This window comes from Morus notabilis, unplaced genomic scaffold, assembly GCF_000414095.1.
Source record: "Morus notabilis unplaced genomic scaffold, ASM41409v2 Scaffold813, whole genome shotgun sequence".
Classification (NCBI taxonomy): domain Eukaryota; kingdom Viridiplantae; phylum Streptophyta; class Magnoliopsida; order Rosales; family Moraceae; genus Morus; species Morus notabilis.
In genome coordinates this window covers 309,568-334,287 of record NW_010363924.1, presented here as the reverse complement: position 1 = coordinate 334,287, position 24,720 = coordinate 309,568, and the positions used below count along the sequence as shown (strand labels likewise).

Sequence of the window (24,720 nt, the reverse complement as noted above, 5' to 3'; positions counted from 1 at the left end):
ATTTTCGGATAAATATGATATTTACTAGTAAATACGGTATTTACCGGTAAATACAGTGTTAAACGATTGTCGGAGTTGGTGCCTGAATTTTCGAATAAATATGATATTTACTAGTAATTACGGTATTTTACTGGTAAATATAGTATTTACTAGTAAATACAATGTTAAACGGTAGCTGGAGTCGGTGCCTGAATTTTTGGATAAATATGATATTTACTAGTAAATATGATATATACTAGTAAATACAATGTTAAACGGTCACCGGAGTCAGTGTCCCAATTTTCAGATAAATATGATATTTACTAGTAAATACGATATTTATTAGTAAATACAGCGCCGGAGTCGGTGGTCGGCTTTTCGAGTAAATATGATATTTATTAGTAAATATGATATTAAATGATAAATACGATATTTACCGGTAAATATAGTGTTAAACGGTAGCCAAAAAACAGTCTCTGGAAAACGGTCACAGGTTGCCGGAGCTTATTGCCGAAGCCGGTCGCCGGTCCCAGCCATAGTGGACTTGACTATAATCTATCTTTTTTAAAAAAATGCTATAATTGACTATTTTTTTTTAAAAAAAAAAAAGATGTTTAAAGGCGATGAGTGAGGTGGAAAAAGAGATTTAAGGGTATTTTTAAATTTTTAATAATGTTTAAATAGATGAACTTGAATTTGCTTTTTTGGTGTTCAAGGCCAGATCACGAATTGGATTTTGCCACAGATTTTACATCTTTTTTACTTGTTAAATTTTTTTCCTCCTATTTTCTTCCCAAAGTTGAAAGGAATGAAAATTGATGAACCCTATGAATTTATAACTTCTTTCCTTCCTCATTTTCTCTCTACCAAACCACTTAAAATTTAATTTTTCCTCTCTAAAATCCTTCCTTCAATTTCTTTCCTCTTCCTTTTCCACTCTACCAAACATAGCGTACGACTTGCCGTTATCCTCTTAAACATTTGTAATCGTTTATTTCAACATGTTTTTCTTCTACATCTATTCAAACCTCTACATCTTATGGAGTCGATGTAGAACTACCGTTAGATAATGCTGTCTTATAATTTATAAACAAACGCCAGCCGTTTAAGAACTGCACCTACTTTTTCGTTTAGAAAATTGCTGTCCTTCAAAGCCAAATAGTAATACGACACATTTTTGCATTTTAAGCATAGACGCAAAATCACGTTCATCAATGAAAATCTCTCATGGTACAAAATGTTTTGTCAAATCCTGCAAAAGAGCAGCACTTCCTGTGAAGCTCCATATTATGATGCTAAAAGAGACTCTGGAGGTACATCAAGCTTCGTTGTTTAAAGATGATTGCTGTAAGACACTAACGGTGCTAAACACCATTCATTAATACAAAATGAGTTCCGCAATATGAGACCTACAAACGGAGCTCATCTTTTATTAGTGATGGTGCTTAGCACTAGTAGTGCCCCTAAGCATTTTCCTTGTTTAAAGCCAGGAAAAAAATCCAACCAACGATACATAAAAGGATAACCAATTAGTCAACTTGAGTAACCAAGAGCGAGAGAGAGGAGCAGTCACGACTGCAGAGAAGAAAATTTTCAACTCTGTCCCTTCACGAAACTCATTTTCAAGACACATCCTCTATAGTGCAGAGCAAAAGGACACGCCTTCTACGGACCCAAATTACTTTTTGTCAACTTTCTAAACTGAACTCGACAGCCGGGTAGAATTCTTGATACATTCCATTTCAGTTGTTGGCCGGCGACCCTTATGTGGACCCCCAATGATACCCCACGTCTCAAATTGTCTTTGTCGGGCTCTTGCCCTCGCCTTCTCTTCTTCAGCTTTTGACGAGTAACAATAAGGACAAGTAACTCCATACTCCCATTCAGGGGACTCCATGTCCTCGTCACTCACTGGTTGCTTGCACCCATAGCAGAGCTTATAATTCCCTTGTACTAAACCATGATCCACAGAAACCCGCTTGTCAAACACAAAGCACTCTCCCTCCCATAGGCTCTCTGTCTTCGGAATATCTTCAAGATACTTCAGAATTCCACCTTCAAGATGATAAACCTGGGAAGTAATAAGGATGTAAAGTAAATGATCAAGTCCAGTAAGAGTCTAACAAGCAATTTTTCTCTCAAGTTTAGAAGACAAAACTGCATTTGTACTTGTGGTGAATTCTCTCAGAAATGGTTCCCGCAACGCCTAACGTGTTTGGTCTAGTTAGTAGTAGTTCAGGTCTGTTTGTATTTTAATAAACTAATATATATTCCAAGTCAACATTTAAAAGAAAAGACAACAAAAGAGATTCCATCATTGAATGAATAAGATCTGGAACTCATGGAAGAAATTATTTGTAACTAGTCTACACTCTCCTAGAAGGTAATGACCAAGATTATCTGAAATAGTGGAATGATATAAAACTCAAATCCTTACCTCTTTGAAACCCTTATTGAGGAGAAAACTTGAAGCTTTCTCACATCGAATTCCTCCAGTGCAGTACATGGCAACCCGCCGAGGCATTTTCTTTTTAGGGCTCCCCACTTTATCAATGGTTATGTCATTTGAACTGTTGTTCTCAAGCTCTTCTGAATGCTCCTTTTCTGGATCAGAAAGTTGAAACTGATCCTCTACCCAAGATGGGAACTCCCGAAATGCTGTTGTGCATGGATCAACTGCTCCCTTGAACTTACCGATTCTAGTTTCATAGTCGTTCCGCACATCAATCACAACCTAAATATGCAGATGAGTTGGAATGAGAAGGGCACCTTTAAATCATTTTAAGTAAAAAATTAAGGGGATGTTTCATAATGTGCATGTAAGGTACACGTATATTGATAGGATCCCGCCTAGACCTCCCATCAAGTTTGCCTATTCTAGAAGGGGTAAAAAAGGCATAGCAGGTGTGGAGATCAAGACAAGGGAGGGCAGCGCTGAGGTGGCAAATTCTGTTAGGGAAATCGGTTAGAGTAGCTAGCTAGGAGGAGAATATGGGGGAGGGGGAAGGAAAGAGGGGGTGTGGAATTTGTCAGAACACAGGGTCAGATTGGGGAGGTAGAGGGTCCTTGAAATCTCTCATTCTTTTTTTCTTTTCTGCCTTTCGTTTAGCCTCTTCCTGAGTTAGAAGGAGAGTCTTGCTGTTAGGGTTGCTTGAGAGTGTTTTCTTCAATAAAAGGAGTCAAAACCCCTTTTTCTGGTTAATTCAGTCCATTATTCCTTGCATTAAGTTCCTGTTTTATGAAGTTGTTTCAAGTTCCTATCAGCTTGGTATTAGAGCGGACGATCCATGGCGAGCCGTCCGGTTGAACCTCAGCCGGAGAATCGTGAGGACGCCGTGGAGCAGCGCTTGGAGCACCTCAACGAGACGGTGCACCTCATGGGCGCGATGGTCGATCCGGTACCGAGGTTGCAGGAGGATATGACGATCCTCACGGATCGGGTGGGCCGAGTTCAGGACGCGGTCCATTGCATAGAGGCGCTCTTAGGACAACACTTCGGGGGGGAGCGTGGCCCTGAACCTCGTGGAGCAGTAAGAGAGAGAGAGCGTGGGCGTGAGTTTCGGCCGGAGTCGCCGGTAAGACGGAGGAGAGGGGAACACCGGGGAAAGAAGCTTGAGCTCCCGATTTTCCATGGTGAGGACTATTATGGATGGTTGTTCAGGGCTGAGAGGTATTTCGCGATCAATGATGTCGAAGAGGAGGAGAAAGTGATGGCAGCGTCCGTTTGCTTAGAAGGGCAGGCTTTAGGGTGGTTCCAATGGGCGGAGACTCAGGAGCCGTTTGTTGGTTGGAGGGATTTTCAGGCCGCCCTTCTGCATCGCTTCAGCCGAGCTCGAGAAGGAAACCCCACCGAGAGGCTGATGTCGTTGAAACAGGGGGGAACGGTTGCAGAGTATAGGGACTCCTTCGAGACGCTGGCGGCAGCTTTGAGAGGAGTGCCGGAGTCCATTTTCAGGGGGGCCTTCCTCAATGGGCTGAGGGAAGACATACGGGCCGAGATGAAATTGCACAGGCCCATAAACCTACAAGAGGTTATGGATTTAACCCAGCAGATAAAAGATAGGAATGAGGCCCAAGACAAGTTCAAGAAATTGAAAATGGGTCGGGGGTGGAAACAGGAGGGATCGAGCCAGGGATATTCATTTACCGACCAGCCCAAGGTTAATGCCTCCCATTCTGAGAGCTTCCTTCAGTCCAGTGCTTCGAGGGATTCTGGAACCTTCACCCGAGCAAAGTCTAAGTGGCGCAAGCATCGGCGGTCAGCCGCGACCCAGGGTTCTGACGTCTCTCAGACGAAGAAATCCATGCACAGAGGGCCAAGGGCCTCTGTTTTCGATGTGATGAGAAGTTTGGGCCGGGGCATCGATGTAAGAACCGACAGTTACAAGTCCTTCTGGTGACCGGAGACAAGTCGAAGACGGAGGACACGAAGGACGAAGAAGCGGAGCAACCAGTGGGGGTGCCAGACGAGGCGGCAGATTTATCCCTCAATTCTCTATTGGGCTTCACCTCCTCCAATACGATGAAGGTCCTGGGGCGGCTGGGTTCACGAGAGGTGATAGTCCTCATTGACAGTGGCGCATCGCATAGTTTTTTGTCAACAAAGGTGGTGGACGAGTTGGCCCTGCCTTGCGACGCTACAAGGAGCTATGGAGTGCAAGTGGGGAATGGAATGAAATTTCAGTAGCAAGGGGTGTGTAAGGGGGTACACTTGTGGGTACAGGGCTTCTGTGTTGTGGAAGATTTTTTTCCCTTCGAGCTTGGAAGCACCGATGTGGTTTTGGGGGTAACTTGGCTTCGGCGTTTGGGTGAGGTCCGAGCAGATTGGTCCAAGTATACTTTGAAGTTCCGTGATAAGGCCGACTGGGTTTGTTGGAAGGAATTGTAAGAGAAACGATAGAGAAGTTTAAGGATTAAATTGCAAGGCTTTAAGGGGCAAGATTGTAAGAATTTTCATATTTAGGGGCCAAATTGCAATATTAAGAAAAGAAGGGAAAAAAAAAGGGCCAGCTGCCCCTTTCACCTTTCACGTGGCAATGTTAGTGTTTCAGCCAAGCCACTAATATCCCCCTCCTCTAGCCACGTTGTGGGGGGGGGGAGTAATATAGGAAGGAAAAAAAAATTCACTCTATCTCATTCTCTCTCTCAACCTCGACACCCTTCACGTTTTTTTTTCTTCACTCTCTCTTCCTCATCCTCTGGCCGACCCTATCCATCACGCCCCCCTCATACCCCCCAAAAAAAAAAAAAAAAAAAAAAAAAAAAAAAAAAAAAAAAAAAAAAAAAAAAAAAAAAAACTTTGATTTTGTTAGAAAACAAAGGGCTTTCTTCAAAATTCCATAGGTAATCCGGTTTTGAGAATGATTGTGTAGAATCTTGAAGTGTTGAAGGTGGTTTCCATGATCAAAGAGGTATGGGACTTTGATTTCTTTTATCCTTGTCTCCAAATCCAGTTTTTAATTTAAACTTTGATCTCTTTGTCTTAATTGTTGCTGAATGAGATTCTAATTCCATAAACAAGTGAAAAGCCACAAAGATTGGTCTTCTAGGGTTCATACAAATTTGGGATTTTGACCAATTTTCTGAGTAATCCGAATTTGCTCTTGTTTCTTGTTTGGTTTTCGTTGTGGTTTGATGCTTTGGTTCAAGATTTGCATGTTGCTCCTCTCTATGTTGGTTATGAAGTTAAAAACATAAACTTAGGTATTCATGATATTTAGGGGCTGCCTGAGGAAAAGAATGAAACTGTATTTCCTTGCTTAGGTTTTGATCTATATAATTTTAAGGTCATAAAAAAGACGTTATAAGCTTCGATTAGAGGCAAGAATCACCTTAAACGGATAACTGTAGCCTAAGTTATGAAATTTTGAAGTTGGATGTAGTTGTTGCAATTCTACAGAAAAATAAGCAATTCATGATCTGGTGTGAAGTTTTTATTTTGTGTAGGCATTAATGGACCTGAAACTAAGTTTATGATAATTCTTTGGAAAGCCCTGGATGTCTACTTCGAGTAGGCACTGATTTTGTAATTTTTAAAGCTACATAGGCTCCGTTCACTTCACCAATTCGAGTTTAAAATTTGAGTTTTGCTACAGTAAAAATTTCTCAGAAACAGTCACATCTAACTTTTTTGCTACAGTAAAAAGCTCACATAAAATCACATCTCAACTCGAATCAGCGAAGTGAACGGACCCATAGAATATTTTGTGAATATTCTCGTAGCAGTCGTAAAACTGTCATTTTAAGAAATTGATAAAACAAAGAACTGAGGTTCCTACTTTTTGAAATGGGAGTGCTGCACTTAAATCACCTTTGTTACTATTTAGAACAAGTTATTAGTGACGTGTGAGAGTTGAAATCACCTCATTTGGAGTTTTGTATCTCAAGTTGTGCGCATAGGAAGTTTCATATAGAAATTTTCTAAAAGCTGTCAAAAACAAAAAAAAAATAAAATTTTGATTTCTTGGAAACTGTTTTTGAGGTGAGAATTGGTTGGCATAAGTTACCTAGGATGTTATAATGCGTGTGTATGTTAAAATAAGATTGTGTAACTGTAGCTATACCTACTGAGCTTGTAGCTCATTAAAATTTGCTCTGTGCTGTAGGTAAAGGTAAAAACAAAGCATAACAGTAAACAGGGGAGCAGGCTTCGTTGACCGCTGTACATATGGTTAGACCGAAGAAGCTGCACACGTAATATTTTGAGTTTGTAAATACATATATTTTTTTTGGAGTTAAACTCATAAATCTTAGATGATGTATAATTATAATCATGGCTAAGGAACCTGATAGGAATGGTGTAGTAACGAGATTTTGTTTAAGCATAAATTTTGAAACATAATAGTTTTCACATAAGTGACAAGTGAAGGTTAGTTATTGTGACACGCCCTTTGGATTAATAGTAAGGAAGGCTTGGAAGGAGATGGTATAAAAGGGATGTCACAGCATCCTACTCGAGTTAAGTGCTGTCACGGCCGGAGAAGAGGCAGTCCCGGAATTGCTTCCTCCACCAGAGTTGGTCGACGTCTTGACCCATTACGAGGAGGTGTACTCCTCACCGACCGGCCTGCCACCCCATCGAGCGGCGGACCATCGCATTGTGCTGAAGGAGGGGGCCATACCACCGAGCACCCGCCCCTACCGTTATCCCCATGTCCAGAAAGGGAAAATCGAGCGCCTGGTTGCGGAGATGCTCTCGTTTGGCATAATCCGGCCGAGCAGCAGCCCGTATTCTAGTCCAGTTTTGTTGGTTAAGAAGCGGGACGGAAGTTGGAGGTTTTGTGTTGACTACCGCGCTTTGAACCAACTCACAGTGCCCGACAAATTCCCCATTCCGATCATTGACGAGCTTTTGGATGAATTGCATGGAGCGGCGGTGTTTACAAAGCTCGACTTGAAGGCGGGATACCATCAAATCCGAGTCTACGACGGCAAAGTGGAGAAAACAGCCTTCCGTACACACGATGGGCATTACGAGTTTCTCGTCATGCCCTTCGGTTTGACAAACGCCCCGGCCACGTTTCAATCCTTGATAAACACGGTGTTCCGCCCATACTTGCGTAAGTTCGTTCTCGATTTCTTTGATGATATATTGGTTTATAGTCGTTCTTGGGATGAACACAGGGCTCACCTTACTATCGTCTTGGACATTCTACAGAAGGAGCGGCTCTTCGCCAATCGAAAAAAGTGTCTTCGGGCATCCACAATTAGAGTACCTCGGGCATGTCATTTCCAAGGAAGGCGTATCGGCTGACCCAACGAAGTTGCTCGCTATGCGCACTTGGCCGGAGCCCAAGAATGTCCGAGCAATTCGAGGATTTCTTGGCCTAACCGGTTACTATCGCCGGTTTGTACAGGGGTATGGAGACCTCGCTAGGCCACTTACAGACCTATTAAAAAAGGGCGCTTTCACGTGGACGGAGGCAGCCTCTCGCGCCTTTGAGGAGTTGAAAGTGGCCATGACCACTCTGTCGGTCTTGGCCATGCCAGATTTCACAAACACCTTCGTGGTGGAGACGAACGCGTCGGGGACCGGTCTTGGAGCTGTCCTATTGCAGGAAGGCCGCCCCATAGCATATTTTAGCAAAGGTGTTGTCGCCTACCTCGCGGTTTAAGTCCGTATATGAACGAGAGCTCATGGCCGTTGTCCTCACAGTCCAAAAGTGGCGCCATTATCTTCTTGGCCGCCACTTTGCGGTCCGCACGGACCAACAGAGTTTGCGTTTCTTACTAGATCAGCGCCTCCTTCCTCCCGAGCATCTCCGCCGGATCTCAAAATTGATGGGATACGACTTTGAAGTCCAATATAAACCAGGCGCTGCCAACCGGGTTGTGGACGCTCTATCACGCCGTGACAAGGCCTTTACACCGAAATTGATGGCCTTCTCCATGCCCGGGCTTGTTGACCTGGAGAAAGTTCGGCTTGAACAGCTCGAGGACACTACCTGTGCCCGCCTGGTTTCGCAATTACAGCTACACCAGGAAGTATCACCCGGGTACAGCCTACAGAACAGTCTCCTCTGTTTCCGTGGCCGAATCTTTTTGCCACGACACTCCACGTGGATTCCGCTGTTGTTACAGGAATTCCACGATTCGGTCATTGGTGGTCACTCGGGGTTTTTCCGCACTTATAAGCGAGTGGCTGCGAACGTTTTTTGGCCAGGTATGAAGAAGGCAATCCATGACTATGTTACTCATTGTGAGACGTGCCAAAAATCCAAATATGAAGCTCTCTCCCCGGCCGGTCTGCTGCAGCCCCTACCCATCCCGGATAAGGTTTTGGATGACATTTCGATGGACTTTATTTCAGGGTTGCCGCGGGTTAAGAGTATTGACACAATTCTAGTAGTGGTGGATCGCCTCTTTAAGTATGCTCACTTCTGCCCGATTGCTCATCCCATCATAGCCAAGCATGTGGCCGAGATCTTCATCCGGGAAATCGTGCGCTTACACGGCGTACCTCGCTCCATCGTGAGTGATTGCGACCCAGTCTTTATGAGCTTATTTTGGCGGGAACTCTTCAAACTGCAGGGCACTCGGCTGCACAACAGTTCCTCGTATCACCCAGAATCCGACGGTCAGACCGAGGTCATTAACCGCTGCCTGGAAACTTACCTTCGCTGCTTTGCTTATGACAAACCGAAATGGTGGGTGCAATTCCTACCTTGGGCGGTATTCTGGTTTAACACGACCTATAACGCATTGACTGCGCAACGCCGTTTCAAGTCGTGTATGGACGAAACCCGCCCACCTTGCTCCGCTTTCACGATGTGCCGTTGGTTTCGCCTACCGCTCCTTCTGTTGTGGAAGATGTTAACGTTCAACTGTAGCTCCGCAACCAGATGTTGGACTCTCTTAAGGAACACTTACTCTTGGCTCAAAAATCGTATGAAATAGTCGGCGGATGCTCGTTGTTGCGAGGTGTTCTTTGCCCCAGGTGATCTTGTGTTACTCAAGCTCCGACCATACCGCTTGAAGTCTCTCGCTCGGAAGATGAATGAGAAACTCTCCCCTCGCTTTTATGGGCCCTTCGGTTTTGGAGCGCACTGGTCAAGTTGCTTATCGCCTCCAACTTCCAGCCATTGCTGGTATCCACCCCGTTTTTCATGTTTCCCAGTTGAAAAGGTTCCGCGGGCGCGAGTATAAAAGTCAACCTCTTCCTCCCCAGCTTTCCGAGGACTTGGAGCTGTCAGTGGAACCTGCAACCGTGTTACAAGCTCGTACCACTCTCCTTGGCGGATGGGATCGAGTGGAGATCCTTGTGTCTTGGCAGGGTTTGCCCAAATGGGAAGCTACATGGGAACCTCTGGAGGATATCCGTCAACAATTTCCCCACCTCAACCTTGGGGACACAGTTGCTCTCGAGGGGGGGGGGGGTATTGATAGGATCCCGCCTAGACCTCCTATCAAGTTTACCTATTCTAGAAGGGGTAAAAAGGGCATAGCAGGTGTGGAGATCAAGACAAGGGAGGGCAGCGCTGAGGTGGCAAATTCTGTTAGGGAAATCGGTTAGAGTAGCTAGCTAGGAGGAGAATATGGGGGAGGGGGAAGGAAAGAGGGGGTGTGGAATTTGTCAGAACACAGGGTCGTATTGGGGAGGGAGAGGGTCCTCGAAATCCCTCATTCTTGTTTGACGAAGTTGTTTCAGGTTCCTTGCATTATTCCTTGCATGAAATCCCTCATTCTTTTTCTGGTTAATTCAGTCCATTATTCCTTTGCATTAAGTTCCTATTAGACGAAGTTGTTTCAGGTTCCTATCATATACACATTCTACATATTCATCTTGACCTTGATGCTCAGAACGAATCAAGAAAACTTCCAGAACTCATCAAACTAAAAAAATGGAGAAATTTCCTAAGCTCAAAATATAAAGCATTTCTAATCAACGTGTGTTCATGACGAAAGAGATTTCTTACTTGAAAGGTAAAGAAATTAGAATACTCAACTGTATCGGGATCGCTAATCAATTGATTCCACTCCCTTGGGCTCACATATTTCCCAACCTTTTCAGTAGGTGATATAGAAGGCATTCCAAGAGTAACAATCTGCTCCATTACAAATAAAGAGAAAATAGCAACCAACTCAGGAAATGGAAAACACAAAGAAACTAAACAACCAACCAAGCAAACAAGCAAAGCACAACAAATACGCCCTATAGGTCATGAAAAATCCTTGCATTGTTTGCTAAAAACTACCTCTTTCTTCAACTTCACCCTCACATGATCCCACCGGAAAGGCGCATCTTCCCCGGCAGCAAGAGGAGAACTGCTAGAGTGTCCATGATGCATAGCTTCTTCCTCAGGACTCACAGGGGATTCCACTCGTCTCAGCCCTTTTAAGCGGTCATCGCTTTGAATGAACCCGAGAACTCTCTCCACCGATTCACGGGTCCCGCATATGCTGCCATTGATCCCTTCTGGTGCAAGAATGATACCGCCTGAAACACGCTGAACAGGATCAGCTCAGTAAGGTGCAAACCAGAAGATAGACGACATATCAAATATCAAGAACAGGAAGCAAAAAAGGCAAAAAACAAAATGCTGAGAGACAAACACCACAAAACATAATAAAGGTTCTGAAAAAAGCCTATTTACTAAAGAATTTTAATCGATAACAGAATCTCGTGAATTTCTTCTCTTACTAAACCAATCATTCCAAAGAAGTCTACATTTAGGATTTGAAAGCTCAAAATTTTCTCTATTCACAAGCATAAAAGCAAAGTCATTTCATTTAACACTGATTCCCTCTACAGCGAGCTACAAAAGATATTCAATTGATCAGAAATCAACAAAATTATAACAGAAAGAAGAGAAAAATAAATACCAAATCCTCGCAGAGCTTTTTCAATGGCTGACGCAGACGGTCATGGTCGGGAAAATCGGCGAACTTGTAGAAGGAGACCACCACAAGAGCTTTCGAAGCGGAACCATCGAAGTCAAGCTCCGCCGAGCTTCGCGTTTCGGGCGTGCTCGAAACGGGAATGGAGTTGGTAGCACCGGGGAAGCATCTAGAAGAAAGCGTCATGAGGTTCTGAGAGTCGGCGACTGCAATTTTGCGTGCGTCGGCGAACGGGGGACGACGAGACGGTTTGGGAATCCGAGAGTATGCTCTAACGGCGGAGCTTGATCTAGGTCTAGGGTTTGGGGAAAACAACGGCGGCAGAGACGGCGGCGAGGATGACGATGATGATGATAACATCCTCACGGGAAGCAATGGAGGTCCTCTACACCTGAGCATATGAGAGGCAGCGTTCGCATACGGCACTCCCTATGGATGGAAGCAGGACCCTCGCAGTGCGATTATTTCTAGGGTTTTTAACACATTTGCTTAATAAATTATTCTTTTAAATTTTTAATTTTAACAATTTACCTCTTAAGGCGCAGATGTTGAGTTTTAAAAGGGTATTTTTGGTTTTACAACTCGTGCTTTCTCTCTCGTCAAATCAACTCCACAACGAAAAATAATAAAGTAGACTTAAGAGACGTTTAGTTCATAGATTAAAATAATGTGATTATAATTATTTTTTATTTACGTGTATTTTTTGTGAGAAAAAACATTGTAACGAACCATAAATTATGATTCAAATTATGGTTTGAATCTTCCAAACAAACATCTCATTAGCCCGTTTGGTTGGAGGATTCGTTCTCTGATTCGAATCATGATTCGTTACAGTATTTTTTGGCGCCAGTTTGTACATTATTTGCATCAACATGTCGTCGCAAATATTGATTGTTACAGCTGGTGGTGATGTGGCCAAAAAGAGACGAGAAATTTGGCGGTTTCCCGTGAATATGTTCAAGATATTTCTTTATTTTTTGCGACAACATATTGAAAAGTCGATGCAAAAAATGGTTCCAAAAAATTCTTTTAAGGATGACTGTTTTTGCGACGACACGTGTCGTCACAAAAAAATTCCAGAAAATTCTATCAAGGACGACTGTTTTTTACAACGATAGTCTCGTCGCAAATAACTGGGGATTTAATTGTCTCCAAAAAAAGGGTGGAAACTTTGGTGGTTTCCTTAAAATTATTTGCGACGACATTCTTAAATTGTCGTCGCAAAAAATGAGCCCGGGTATATTCCTCAAGAATATTCTTATAAATATTAATGAGGTGAAGAAGAACGACGTCGTTTTAACATAATGTCGTCTCAAAAGGCCACCTGCATAAACACGATCGCAGAACTCCTTTTGCCATTTTTTCCTAAATATTTCTGATAAATACCCCACTCCCCCAACCATTTTCCTCACCTAAAAACTCTCGTCCTCTCTCAAATCTCTCTTAATCTCTCTCAAATCTCTCTTAATTTCGCTTAAATCTCTCTCGATCTCTCTTAATCTCTCTCAAAGCGCTCTCAATCTCTCTTATTTTTCATAATGGATTCTTCTGGTTATGGTGGTGATATTTCCATTGATGCCCAATTCAACATCGAAGAAGGGTAATTTCCTATTAATGTTTTTCAAACGCAGGAATCACAAGCTGCAGAAAGAGCCGCTGAGGAAACTGTAAATTCGAGCCCTGGTGGACGTACTAGAGGTCGTGGACGTAATGGTGGTGGGTGTGGAGGAGAGGCAAACGGAAGGGCTAGTGCAAGTGTTGCAAGTTCTAAGAAGAAATGCAAGCACACCTCAACAGTTTAGGAGCACTTCAACACATTTAAGGAGGTCGACAATAGCGGTAACATTAAATACATAGCTCAATGTAAATATCATGGTGATAAATTACAAGGTAACACTATTCACGACACTACAAACTTGAGAAGACACTCTGAAAAGTGTCTTCAAAAGTAAAGAGGCGGACCCGATCTCCGCTAAATACAATTATCGTTTGACTGCCAAACCGGCGGTCTAAACACTTAGAAATATGATCCGCAAGTCGATCGTATGGAAATGGCACGATTAGTAGCCACATTAGATCAACTACTTAGTTTTACCGAACAAAGAAATTAGCAGTGTTATATTAAAATTATACATAATCCTAATGCACAATTTTTTTAATAACTACTCTTAGGAATGATGCATTAAAATTATATAAACAATAAAGGGAAGCATTAATCAACCTTTTACACTCTACTAGTGGTTGCGTTGCGTTAACGGCGGATATTTGGTCTACCGTTGCCAACAAAGATTATTTAGTTGTACCCAAACATTATTTTAAAGGTTTTGATTTAGATAAGAGAATATTAGGTTTTAAATGTGTTATAAGATCACATACCACCAATTTAATATATAATACAATTTTATCTGTCATTGATGAATATAGTTTAAAGGATAGAGTAATGGCTATAACATTAGATAATGCTACTGCAAATACTAAAGAAATATAACTTTTAAAAAATGATTTAAGTGTATTCGGTAATAATGATATATTTCACCAACGTTGTGCATGCCATATAATTAATTTAATAGTTAAATCCGGTTTAAAGTCAATGTCAGGTCATATTAAAAGAATTATAGATAACATTGCATGGATTCAAAGTAGTAATCAAAGAATACAAGATTGGTTTAGGTTTCTACAAGCATGTAATCAAAATGCTAGAGCATTAGCCTTAGATATGCCCGTAAGATGAAACTCCACTTATATAATGCTTGAATAATGCATCCCCTATAAAGATGCTATAACAAACTATGTTAGTGCAAAATTAGGTAGATTTCACGAAGTTACTTTAAAGCTTAGTGGAACATATTACCCAACGTCACCATTAGCGTTAGGAGAACTTTTAAGAATGACTATTTTATTTAGTGAATTTAGGACACACGAGGTTTTAGGAGTTCCTATCGCTTCTATGGAAAATAAGTTTAAAAAATATTAGTATAAATTACCAATGTCGTATAGTTTCGGTGTTATTTTTTATCCTAGATTAAAATTAGATGGTTTAGAAAGTGGATTAGAAAACTTATGTGACTTTTTAGATATCGACTGTTCTGACCAATTTCCTATTATAAAGGAAAAAATATTATATCTCTATAGCTCTTATGAAAGTAGGTTTAGAAACACACCTTGTGTAGAATAACTGCAACAACGAGACAACAATCTGCATTCATTCTTGAATGTTTTCAGGTTGAAGAAGAAGAAGAAGAAGAAGAAGACGACGACGACGACAACTCAAGGTCAACAAGAATCTGGGAGTGGATATTCATCAAGAGGTGGCAGCAACAGCAGTAGAAGAAGAAGAAGAAGAAGAAGACGACGACGACGACGACTCAAGGTCAACAAGAATCTGGGAGTGGATATTCATCAAGAGGTGGCAGCAACAGCAGCGACTTCAACGAATTAATGGCGTACCTGAATGAGGGCTTAGTTGTCAACAATAGTGAAATGTTTGATTTGGTTCAGTGGTGGAGGGCACGAGTCCTAACTCGACTGACAATGGATATTTTTTCGATCTTAGTCTCCATTGTTTCATCTGAACAAGCCTTCAGTACGACCGGCCAAATACTTGAATAACGTAGAAACGCATTGCAACAGGATATTGTTGAAGCTTTGGTGTGCATTAAGGATTGTGATTGTTCCGACCAACGCTTACATGATACAATTTCACCGGCACGCCAAGAATGGATCGATGAATTTAATAGATTAACTTTTAATTTTCAAGACGATCATTCAGCTTCAAATTAAATTCTATTATTGTAATTTATAAATATTTATTTACTTTGTATAGTGTTATTGTAATCTTCTATAGACTTTGTAAGTTCGTCAAATTTGTAATTCATCCCATAATGATTGCACTCTTTTTTTCTTAGCAAGTTTTTATCCCAATTGGGTTTTTCTTGGTAATGTTTTTAACGAGGCGATCATGAATTACAAATTTAAAAATTAATAAATAAATAATTTTTTTATATAGTTCGTGTTCATTTCAAATTTTAAATTACAATCTCCCTTATAAGTTTTGTATAATTTTTACAATAAATAACTTAAAAATCATTTATATACATACCATATACAATTAATAAACAAAATTATATATAATAATATATAAATATTTAAAAAATATTTAAAAAAATTCAGGCAACTCGGGCGGGCTCAGGCTGCCCGACCGGGCTCGGGCAGCCAAAAGCTGTCCGAAGCCTGTCCATGATGTTCCTCGGGTTGGGTTGGGTAGCCAGAAAATTTGGGCTCGGACAAGCTCGGTCGTCAGGTAAAAATTCAGAATTTTTGGTGGTCGTAGACGACCCGTCCAAAGTTTCAGCACTAGTGTTAATGTCTCTAATTATGCATCTATATTTTGGAAGGAAAATCAGCTTGGGAAAAAGCCATTCTATATGCAAACGGTTTTTTTTATATAATAATTTTTTTGAAAGGTTTTTTTTATATATAATAATAATAATACAGTGAGGCTATGTAAAAGTTCAAACTTGGAAGATTGATAATATTATAACATGGCAGTATTTATTAGAAAATGAAAAGTCAAATTTCTGGGGTCCACTAATTGCCATTAATAACTATCTCGACTATTATGGAAAAAAAAAAAAAAAAAAACAATATATCTAGCAAATAATAAAGGACATTTTCTTTGCAATTTTTGAAAAACATTGAAGATTAGAAAAAGAAAAAAGGTGGCCAAAGCTAGGACCGAACGAGATAATAGCCAACTGGTTTTTTTGTTAGATTAGAAATATTTTTTACCCGAATTTGAAAATAATTTTCCCTTTCTATTTCTATTTTATTGCTTCTGCACTAACTAAATCTTTGAGAATTTATTTTCTTAATTTCTTGAACTATCAAGTGTTGATGAGTGGGGAGACAATAAGGTTCAGCAAAATTTTCCTTTTCCTTTTCTTGCACTGTTCTTTTTTTTTTTGGTGGGAGAGATTAAGAACAATTTATTTTTGGGGACAAACATAGGAACTAACATTATGATTTTAATCAATATTGCAAAGTCCGGGAATGAAATTTAAATTTTAAAAATGATTGGTGTGTCCCATAAGTGTGGATATATGCTCTTTTTTTTTGGGGGGGGCAGGGAATGCTTCAATCATTTATCAATTCAAAAATAAAACAATGTTTCACGCTCATTTCATTTCACCGATTCGAGTTTAGAATTTGAGTTTTGCTACAGTAAAAAGTTCTAAAAAACAGTTACATCTAACTTTTTTATTACAGTAAAAAACTCCCACATAAAGTCACATCTAAACTTAAATTAAAAATTCAAATCAGTGAACTAAACAAACCCTAAATAACTTTTAAAACCCTAACCATAAACCCATGCTTATATATTAAATATACATGCCACAGATTATACAGAATAACAGAAATAATTTAAAGAACAACGTGACCAACTTGGCATTTCTCTGCGGCCTAGGTTACAAGTTACAAGTGTCAAGTGAACAACAAGGCCAACTTGATCTTTTGATAAGGAACTGCATAGTTCAAGTATTACAACAAAAATACATACATATACATATGTATTATATATTTCTAACAGTATATATTAATACATATTTTTTAATTTTCAAAACAAATTAATACATATTTTTCTAAAGGGTACATTGTTACATAGATAAGACATAGAAAACAATGAAACGAGGAATCCGGCACAGAAGCAAATATTTTTATAGACGATGTGGCCCAATGACAGCTCTATTTGGAACTTTATTGGCCTTAATTTATTTATTTATTACTGATTGGCCAGTGGCCTGTTGTTTATGTGGCTATATAAAGGTCAAAACTGATTGTCCAATCATTTTTTTTTTTTGTTTTGTTGTTTTAAAAAACTCTACTCAGAAGTTTTTTTATTGTGGTTTTTAGGAATCGGCAGCTTTTTATTATTACATGAAAAACCAAAAGAGTACGAGAGGATTGGGTTCAATGTATATGGAATTGCTTTGCATTTATGGTTTCTGCTTTTGGTTGTTATTGGAGACTTTCACCGTTTACGTTTTCTAATTAAATCATACACATTACAATCTGTGTTTTGTTATTGTCTTTGTTGAGTGACTCAGACGATAATGTCGAATTTTATATAAATAACTTTTAAAACCCTAACCATAAACCCATGCTTATATATTAAATATGCATGCCACAGATTATACAGAATAACAGAAATAATTTAAAGAACAACGTGACCAACTTGGCATTTCTCGGCGGCCTAGGTTACAAGTTACAAGTGTCAAGTGAACAACAAGGCCAACTTGATCTTTTGATAAGGAACTGCATAGTTCAAGTATTACAACAAAAATACATACATATACATATGTATTATATATTTCTAACAGTATATATTAATACATATTTTTTAATTTTCAAAACAAATTAATACATATTTTTCTAAAGGGTACATTGTTACATAGATAAGACATAGAAAACAATGAAACGAGGAATCCGGCTCAGAAGCAAATATTTTTATAGACGATGTGGCCCAATGACAGCTCTATTTGGAACTTTATTGGCCTTAATTTATTTATTTATTACTGATTGGCCAGTGGCCTGTTGTTTATGTGGCTATATAAAGGTCAAAACTGATTGTCCAATCTTTTTTTTTTTTTTTTTGTTGTTTTTAAAAAATCTACCTCAGAAGTTTTTTTATTGTGGTTTTTAGGAATCGGCAGCTTTTTATTATTACATGAAAAACCAAAAGAGTACGAGAGGATTGGGTTCAATGTATATGGAATTGCTTTGCATTTATGGTTTCTGCTTTTGGTTGTTATTGGAGACTTTCACCGTTTACGTTTTCTAATTAAATCATACACATTACAATCTGTGTTTTGTTGTTGTCTTTGTTGAGTGACTCAGACGATAATGTCGAATTTTATATGGTTGTTGTTATTGTTATTGTTCTTCTTCTTTCTTTCTTTCTTTTTTTTCCCTTTCGTTTTTGCTTGGTAATTTTTCAATCATGACATCAATATAAACAAAAGTGGAAACACAATTAGGAGACGTTTGATAAGGGGATTCATACCTTGATTCGAATCATGATTTATGGTTCGCTATAATATTTTCTCTTATAAAAAATACACGTAAATCGAAAATAATTCTAATCTATGAACCAAACATCTCCTGAGGTTCAAGATGCTCTTTGGAAAGTGTATAAACAACAAGCAGATAAGTATGAGCGAAAATTGATCAGACGGTGGATTTTTGTTTTCTTGCAGCAAAAAAAAAAAAAAAAAAGGGTTTGAGAATGAGAATAAGATTGTTCTCTGTCTGACTACTCAATTATGAGTTTGAACTCGGAGAAGGATAAGTGGTGTCAAGACCTTAACCTTTATTCTTGTTATTTGTAGAAAAGGACAATTAGTGGATATGCATTAGGCATATTTTCAAACAAACAGTATTTGGACTTCACGTGATTAAAATTCCCGTCATTTTTAGTGTCGCAAATAATATTTAATTAATTTTATTACATTGTTGTCATTTAATTAACATAAATGTTAAAATACCAAAAAATTAGTTAAATTAAATTTTATATTTTTTAATTAAGTGATATAATACGATTATTTAGAGACCATTTACGACAATAAAATTGCAGTGATCAAAATTGAAGAGAGAATCTAAAGTAGAACATCACCCACCAAGAAATTATTACAATACACATTATCAAACTAAAACAAAGTAATAATAAAGTATACTTTGCCAGAAGGGTTAGAGAGATCAAAAGCATAAAAAACAAAACCACAACACACGTAAGGCTTGCATCAGCATGAAACGTCACCCAAACTTGTGAGCAATTAAGTGGAATTTTCCTTTTTCTACCTTTTGAAAAATCTCGCCCCTCCTTCCTTTCATCTTCCATTGAGTTGCTCCTCCCTTTCCTCAAATCATGACCAAAGCTAGCCAAACCTCCTAGAAACCCTATCCTTTTTCATCATCATCTCTCTCTCTCATCCCATTATTCCACACCTATATTTAAGAAACCCCAACACCCAATCCCTTTTCACAAACCTTAAAAAAAAAAAAAAAAAAAAAAAATAGTAGTAGTAGAAAGAAGTAGTTTTAGCATATTACTACTACAAAATAATAACCATTTTTTTTAAGAAATGAGTGCTAGTAATTGTAGTATGCTTGATGAGAATCTGTCGAAAAAGCTGATCGAAGAGCTCGTTCAAGGGCGGGATTTGGCGACCCCACTCTTTCTGTGCTTTTGAGCAGTAGTTCTTATAATAATCCACACAACAAAAACGACAATCCTGATGATATTAATATTGTTGGTGGCGAAATCAACGGCCCTGAGGCTTCCGTTTTGGATCACTCGCAATGCGGTGACCGGAGCTCCGAAGATTCCGGCGAGATTAGTACTAAGAAGAGACCGGCTTTGAAAGATCGGAGAGGCTGTTACAAAAGAAGGTAATTTATCATTATTTTTTCATCAATATTATTTCTTGTGTATATATATATATATATATATATGTTTTTTCTGATCCATATATAAGCGATGTCTTTTGATGAGATATTTTTTCCTTCTGTCAATTATTGCAACACTTTAGTTTTGTCATTTAGAATGGTGAGATGATGATGATCAGTTGATCATTGATGTTTTATTGTTTTGTCATTTCATGAGGAGAAAAAGAAAAATAATATATATCAAACACCCCCCACCCACTTTTGAGTGTGAATTAAAAGCACGTGGAGAAATGATTATCTGTATGTTTGGTGATACTTTTTTTCTTTTCCTCATTTCTCTTGTATTAATTTGCACAGAAACTGATGGAACATAGTCTGATTTTTCTTTGATTTGATTTGCAGAAAGAGTTCCCAATCATGGACTAAAATCACAGCCAACCTAGAAGATGGTCAGGCTTGGAGAAAGTACGGCCAAAAGGACATCCTCAACGCTCAATACCCAAGGTTAATTATTTACCTTAAATTATTATTATTACTTTTTTTCACTAATTAACTATCGGTGCTGCTGAAAAAGCTTCAACGTGACATTAGAAAAAAGAAAGGATAAGGAAATAATCTTTTGCATATTCAGTATAGCAATTGCAAAATGGAAAGAACACAACACTGACACGTGTAAAGTTAAAAAGAAACGGAGGCCCCATATTCCAAAAGTGAAGGATATTGTAAAACGTACTAGAATTATTAAAAATTTGTTCAAGAATATTCATATATTGGGAGAAACCAAAACTTGTGGTAGATAATTATAGATATTATTATTGCTTTTTGTAACAAAATGTTAATTCAGTTTTCACTGTGATTGGCAACAGGGCTTACTTTAGATGCACCCGCAAGTACGACCAAGGATGCCGAGCAACCAAACAAGTCCAACAAATCCAAGACAATCCAAAACTGTACAAAATAACCTATATCGGCCAACACACGTGCAGAAACCTTCAAAAAGCACCACAAATGATCATTTCTGATTTCCATGAATATCCTTGGGATATTTCCAATAGTAATTACAAGGCAACTATTGCTTCTGATCACATTGATCACAGCCCAAGGAGCACCACAACTAGTAGTACTATTTTCCCAAACAATTTCTCAAAATCCGCTACAGCCAAACTCATGGAGCAAGATGATCATCAAGATCACGATCATGATCAAGTCAAGGAAGAAACACCAAATGATGATCATGATGACAACGCTTCATTGGACACTCATGATCATAACAGCCTGTGGCCTAACGAGTTTAAGGATCTCGAGCTATCCGTTGGTTTGCTGTCTCCGAAGAATATGAGGACGTCCGACAACGATCGGGACGTCGTCTCCGTCGTGTTCTCGTTTGAGGATCGGAAGGGAGCTGCGACTTCTGATAATGATTTGGACATGGACGACTTTGTGGTGAAGTGTATAGATTTTCGTGACTTTGATGAAACCGAGTTTCCTATATAAAATATCAGTGTGAAGATTGAAGTGCTAGACGTACTTTGTGTAATTTTTGACATCTTATGAATCATGTAAACTTTCCAACTTGTGATATAATGAGAATAACAGATGTTTATATATCTAAACAGTTTCCAATAATTAGTACCTTCTAAAGTTTTAAAGGTGTCAATGGTGCTATCATGATTCCCTTTTAGTGCTAAAACATGTATTTGTTCGTATTGTACTTATATAGGAACTTTCAATGATAGGCAAAGGCACAAAACCTATCAGTTAAATTCTTTAATTTTAACAACTTAATTACCTTTAAATTTAATAAAGTATTATAGAGTGCTTTTAAATGAACGATGAATGCTAAAATTTTAGACGAAAACGCTTCATAAACATAACGCATGAGCTTTTTTAAGAAAGATACTAAAATTTCGAAATGACCACATGAACTAGTAATGTCACGTTCTAAATTTCAACATCATTCACCGATTTGTTAATGCTCTGAAATATTTTATTAAATTCAAGAAGTAATTAGTGCGATTAAAAGTTAAGAAAACAACTTGATTATTCATTTAAAGTCGATTCTTCTGTTGCAATATATAGGGAGAGAAAAGTGTCATAAGAACCAAAAGTGCATAAGAATTAAACATAAATATAAAAATAGTCTACGCTATCTGCACATACTTTTTCGTTTAATGTAAAAACGCATCCAACGTACTTGGCGCATGCGTTGATGAAAAAAATTATCAGTATTATTCATGATTATTGAAGTCGCACTACATGTGATATTTGCAGTTTTACATCTAATATTGTCCACAGGGACCACTGCAAGTTGCGTCCATTTTCCACAGCTAGCTTGATTAACAAAAGCTATCAAGTTTGAGCATTTTATGTGAGAGAAAACACTATAATAAAAAAGTAAATTTAAATTTTTGTGAGAAAAAATATTGTAGTAAATGAGTTTGAGTTAGTGATTTTCATTTGAGTTAGTGATTTAAATTGTGAAAAGAACATGAGATTTGTTTTGTGATGTAGATATAACAATCGAAGATATAGCCAACTCAGGCTATGGTTAATCTTGATCTTCATAAATAGGCCGTTTGCATGTAAAACACATGCTGTTTAAGAACTTGGCCACAAATTTCATCACACACACACACAAACAGCTATTATGTGTCTAAATTAAGCTAACCATTAAGAAAAAGGGTCAAATACTCAAATCAATGAATAAAAGCTATTATGTGTTGCATCCTCCTGTAAATTTTTAACCTAAATACTCATATAATCAAATTGTTAAAAGATTAATCTAACAATTTAAACATCATTTTCTATCTTTACCATTGAAATTCTCTGAGGAAATAATTATAACTTGGATGCGGCCAGCTAGCTGAGCCATTAGTGGGACAGTTGTACATGTTGTGTCGTCAAAAAGTGAAATCCCAAGGACAAATACACAGCGAAATCTGAGGGACAAATGACAAGACGGCTAACGTCTCAAAAGTAATACATGTGAATTAGATTCTTATGAACAACAAAAACTAACCGCCAAGTAGGCGCAATCAATGCTCTTGGCAGATATTTCAATGTTACCTGATATAGTTAAACTAAATAATAGAAATAAATTCTTATCACGTTATGTTATTATCTTTTTATATTTAATAATAATTACGGATGAAAATATAATCATTAAAAACTCATTTATATATATTACTTATTCTAGTCATAAGAAAATAAAAGCCTAACACATCTTCTATATATATATATTACACACTTTTGTGATGAGTATACTATCAGAATCTAAAGTAATACTTGTCCAGTTTATTTCCATTTAGGAAAATAGTCAAGAACACAGCTGTATAGTTTCGGTATTAATTAACTATATAGCATCAACTGTCAACAAGTGTGGAGGCTTAACACTAACAGAGTATCGTGGTGGTCTCCTAGTTATAGATTTGAGTATTGAATTATCTTTTTTAAGGGTATTAAATGTAAAATCTTGTTTTTTATTAGTCTAATACTTAATTTAGAGTCTGAAATCACACCCCTACATGCTTGTCTTTACCACATTCGATAAAATTAGAGTGACACGTTCTCCGTTCGAGTGATAAAATCCACCTGTAGAACCTTCAACGAATTTCCTGTCAATATATGGGAACTCCAATGATAATGCTATTGGGGGATATGCTGACGCTACCTCATCCCTGGACTTCTTTTTTTTATTTTTTTATTTAAAAAAAAAAAACACACTATAGTGTCAACTTGCATGTCACATTACGAAAAATAGTACTTCTATATGCGGAAAAACTTCAAATTAATCGAGTCTCAAAATATAGATTATATAAGAGGGAGAACGAGCTTTCAAAATTTTTATACCTCAACATGATTGTATGTTTGCTTACATGTTTCATTTTTCGCTCTTCTTTAAATATATATATATATATATATTGTACGTTTAATTTTTTTTAAAAAAATTCAAATTTACATTTTAAAATAATTCTTTTCACATATTATTTTAATATTTTTCACACAATCATCTAAAATATTATTTTTCAAAATATGGTCTTGCGATTAATTACAGATAATTTCCATGCTTGGTTCTTTCTTTTCTTTTTCTTTTTAAGTGTGCATTGTAAAATTTTATTAAAATATTTTTTCTAAGTTATCTTTTGGAACAATTTTTCTTAAATGTGTCCTTACGAAATATTATTTTCATGCATTCCACTTAAATATATTTTTTCAAATATGATCCTAATAAATATTGCTTTAACTGATTGCCTCACTAATCTATAATCTGTAACTTATATAGAAATGAAAATGAGTTTTGTACTTCAACCCAAAGTTAAAGTAATCTAATGGTTAGAAATTACCAATTTTTTTCATTTTAGATGCAATGGTTTAGATTAATACATATGGTTTATGCCTTCTTTCACACCTAACATGTATTTTTACACCTCTAATTATACACAGTGAAATAAGTCAAGTTAATTGAAATTCTCTCTCTCTCTTTTCCCCTTAAATAACTTCAATTTCCATTTGTTCTTCAACAACTAATCAAATCCAACCGTTAATACTCTTTTTCTTTCTTTCTTTTTTTCAAGAACAAGCATAAATATTAATTCATGTGATAGAAGGAAAGAGGAGTCCTCAATCTTATTTTTCCTGGCTTTAAAATGTAGCAGAACTTTACTCATGTTTATGAAAAAATAATTCATAAAATTATCTACTGATTAAGATTTCACATTCATGTGTTATAACTATAAGAATATGAAGTTTTTTTTTATCATTTTTTGTTTATTTTTGAACTAACAACTATTTGACTAGTTATCAATATAACAAGGTTTAATTAAAAAACACTACCAATATAAGATAATTAATGGGAAAATTTCATTTTAGTACCCTCTGTTATATATCAAAATTTGAGTTTGGTACCCTCTGTTTTTGAAAATTCATGTTGGTACCTCGATCTTTAGAAAAAAAATTTTGGTA

The 24,720-nt window shown here is 37.7% G+C and overlaps 2 protein-coding genes across 2 annotated transcripts; one reads left to right on the top strand and one right to left on the bottom strand.

The window, feature by feature from the left end:
* Window positions 1-1,138: 1,138 nt before the first annotated feature.
* On the bottom strand, window positions 1,139-11,798 carry LOC112092932 (rhodanese-like domain-containing protein 7). The gene is made up of 5 exons (XM_024170263.1): window positions 11,302-11,798; window positions 10,674-10,925; window positions 10,425-10,523; window positions 2,417-2,713; window positions 1,139-2,050 (listed from the first exon to the last, which is right to left on the bottom strand). The coding sequence occupies exons 1-5, from the start codon at window positions 11,713-11,715 to the stop codon at window positions 1,676-1,678; spliced, it is 1,437 nt and encodes a 478-aa protein (XP_024026031.1). The 5' UTR covers window positions 11,716-11,798; the 3' UTR covers window positions 1,139-1,675.
* A 2,956-nt stretch (window positions 11,799-14,754) lies between these two features.
* LOC21394526 (probable WRKY transcription factor 35) lies at window positions 14,755-21,363 on the top strand. Its single transcript, XM_024170278.1, has 4 exons — window positions 14,755-14,899; window positions 19,503-19,761; window positions 20,161-20,262; window positions 20,625-21,363. The coding sequence occupies exons 1-4, from the start codon at window positions 14,755-14,757 to the stop codon at window positions 21,250-21,252; spliced, it is 1,134 nt and encodes a 377-aa protein (XP_024026046.1). The 3' UTR covers window positions 21,253-21,363.
* Window positions 21,364-24,720: the final 3,357 nt, after the last annotated feature.

Coding starts and splice junctions, on each gene's coding strand:
- LOC112092932 (XM_024170263.1), bottom strand. CDS start 11,715: ATGCTCAGGTGTAGAGGACCTCCATTGCTTCCCGTGAGGATGTTATCA. Junction 10,926..11,301: donor AAAAGCTCTGCGAGGATTTG/GTATTTATTTTT, acceptor GATCCTGTTCAG/CGTGTTTCAGGCGGTATCAT. Junction 2,714..10,424: donor TGATTAGCGATCCCGATACA/GTTGAGTATTCT, acceptor CTGCATATTTAG/GTTGTGATTGATGTGCGGAA.
- LOC21394526 (XM_024170278.1), top strand. CDS start 14,755: ATGGCGTACCTGAATGAGGGCTTAGTTGTCAACAATAGTGAAATGTTT. Junction 19,762..20,160: donor AGAGGCTGTTACAAAAGAAG/GTAATTTATCAT, acceptor TTTGATTTGCAG/AAAGAGTTCCCAATCATGGA. Junction 20,263..20,624: donor CTCAACGCTCAATACCCAAG/GTTAATTATTTA, acceptor GATTGGCAACAG/GGCTTACTTTAGATGCACCC.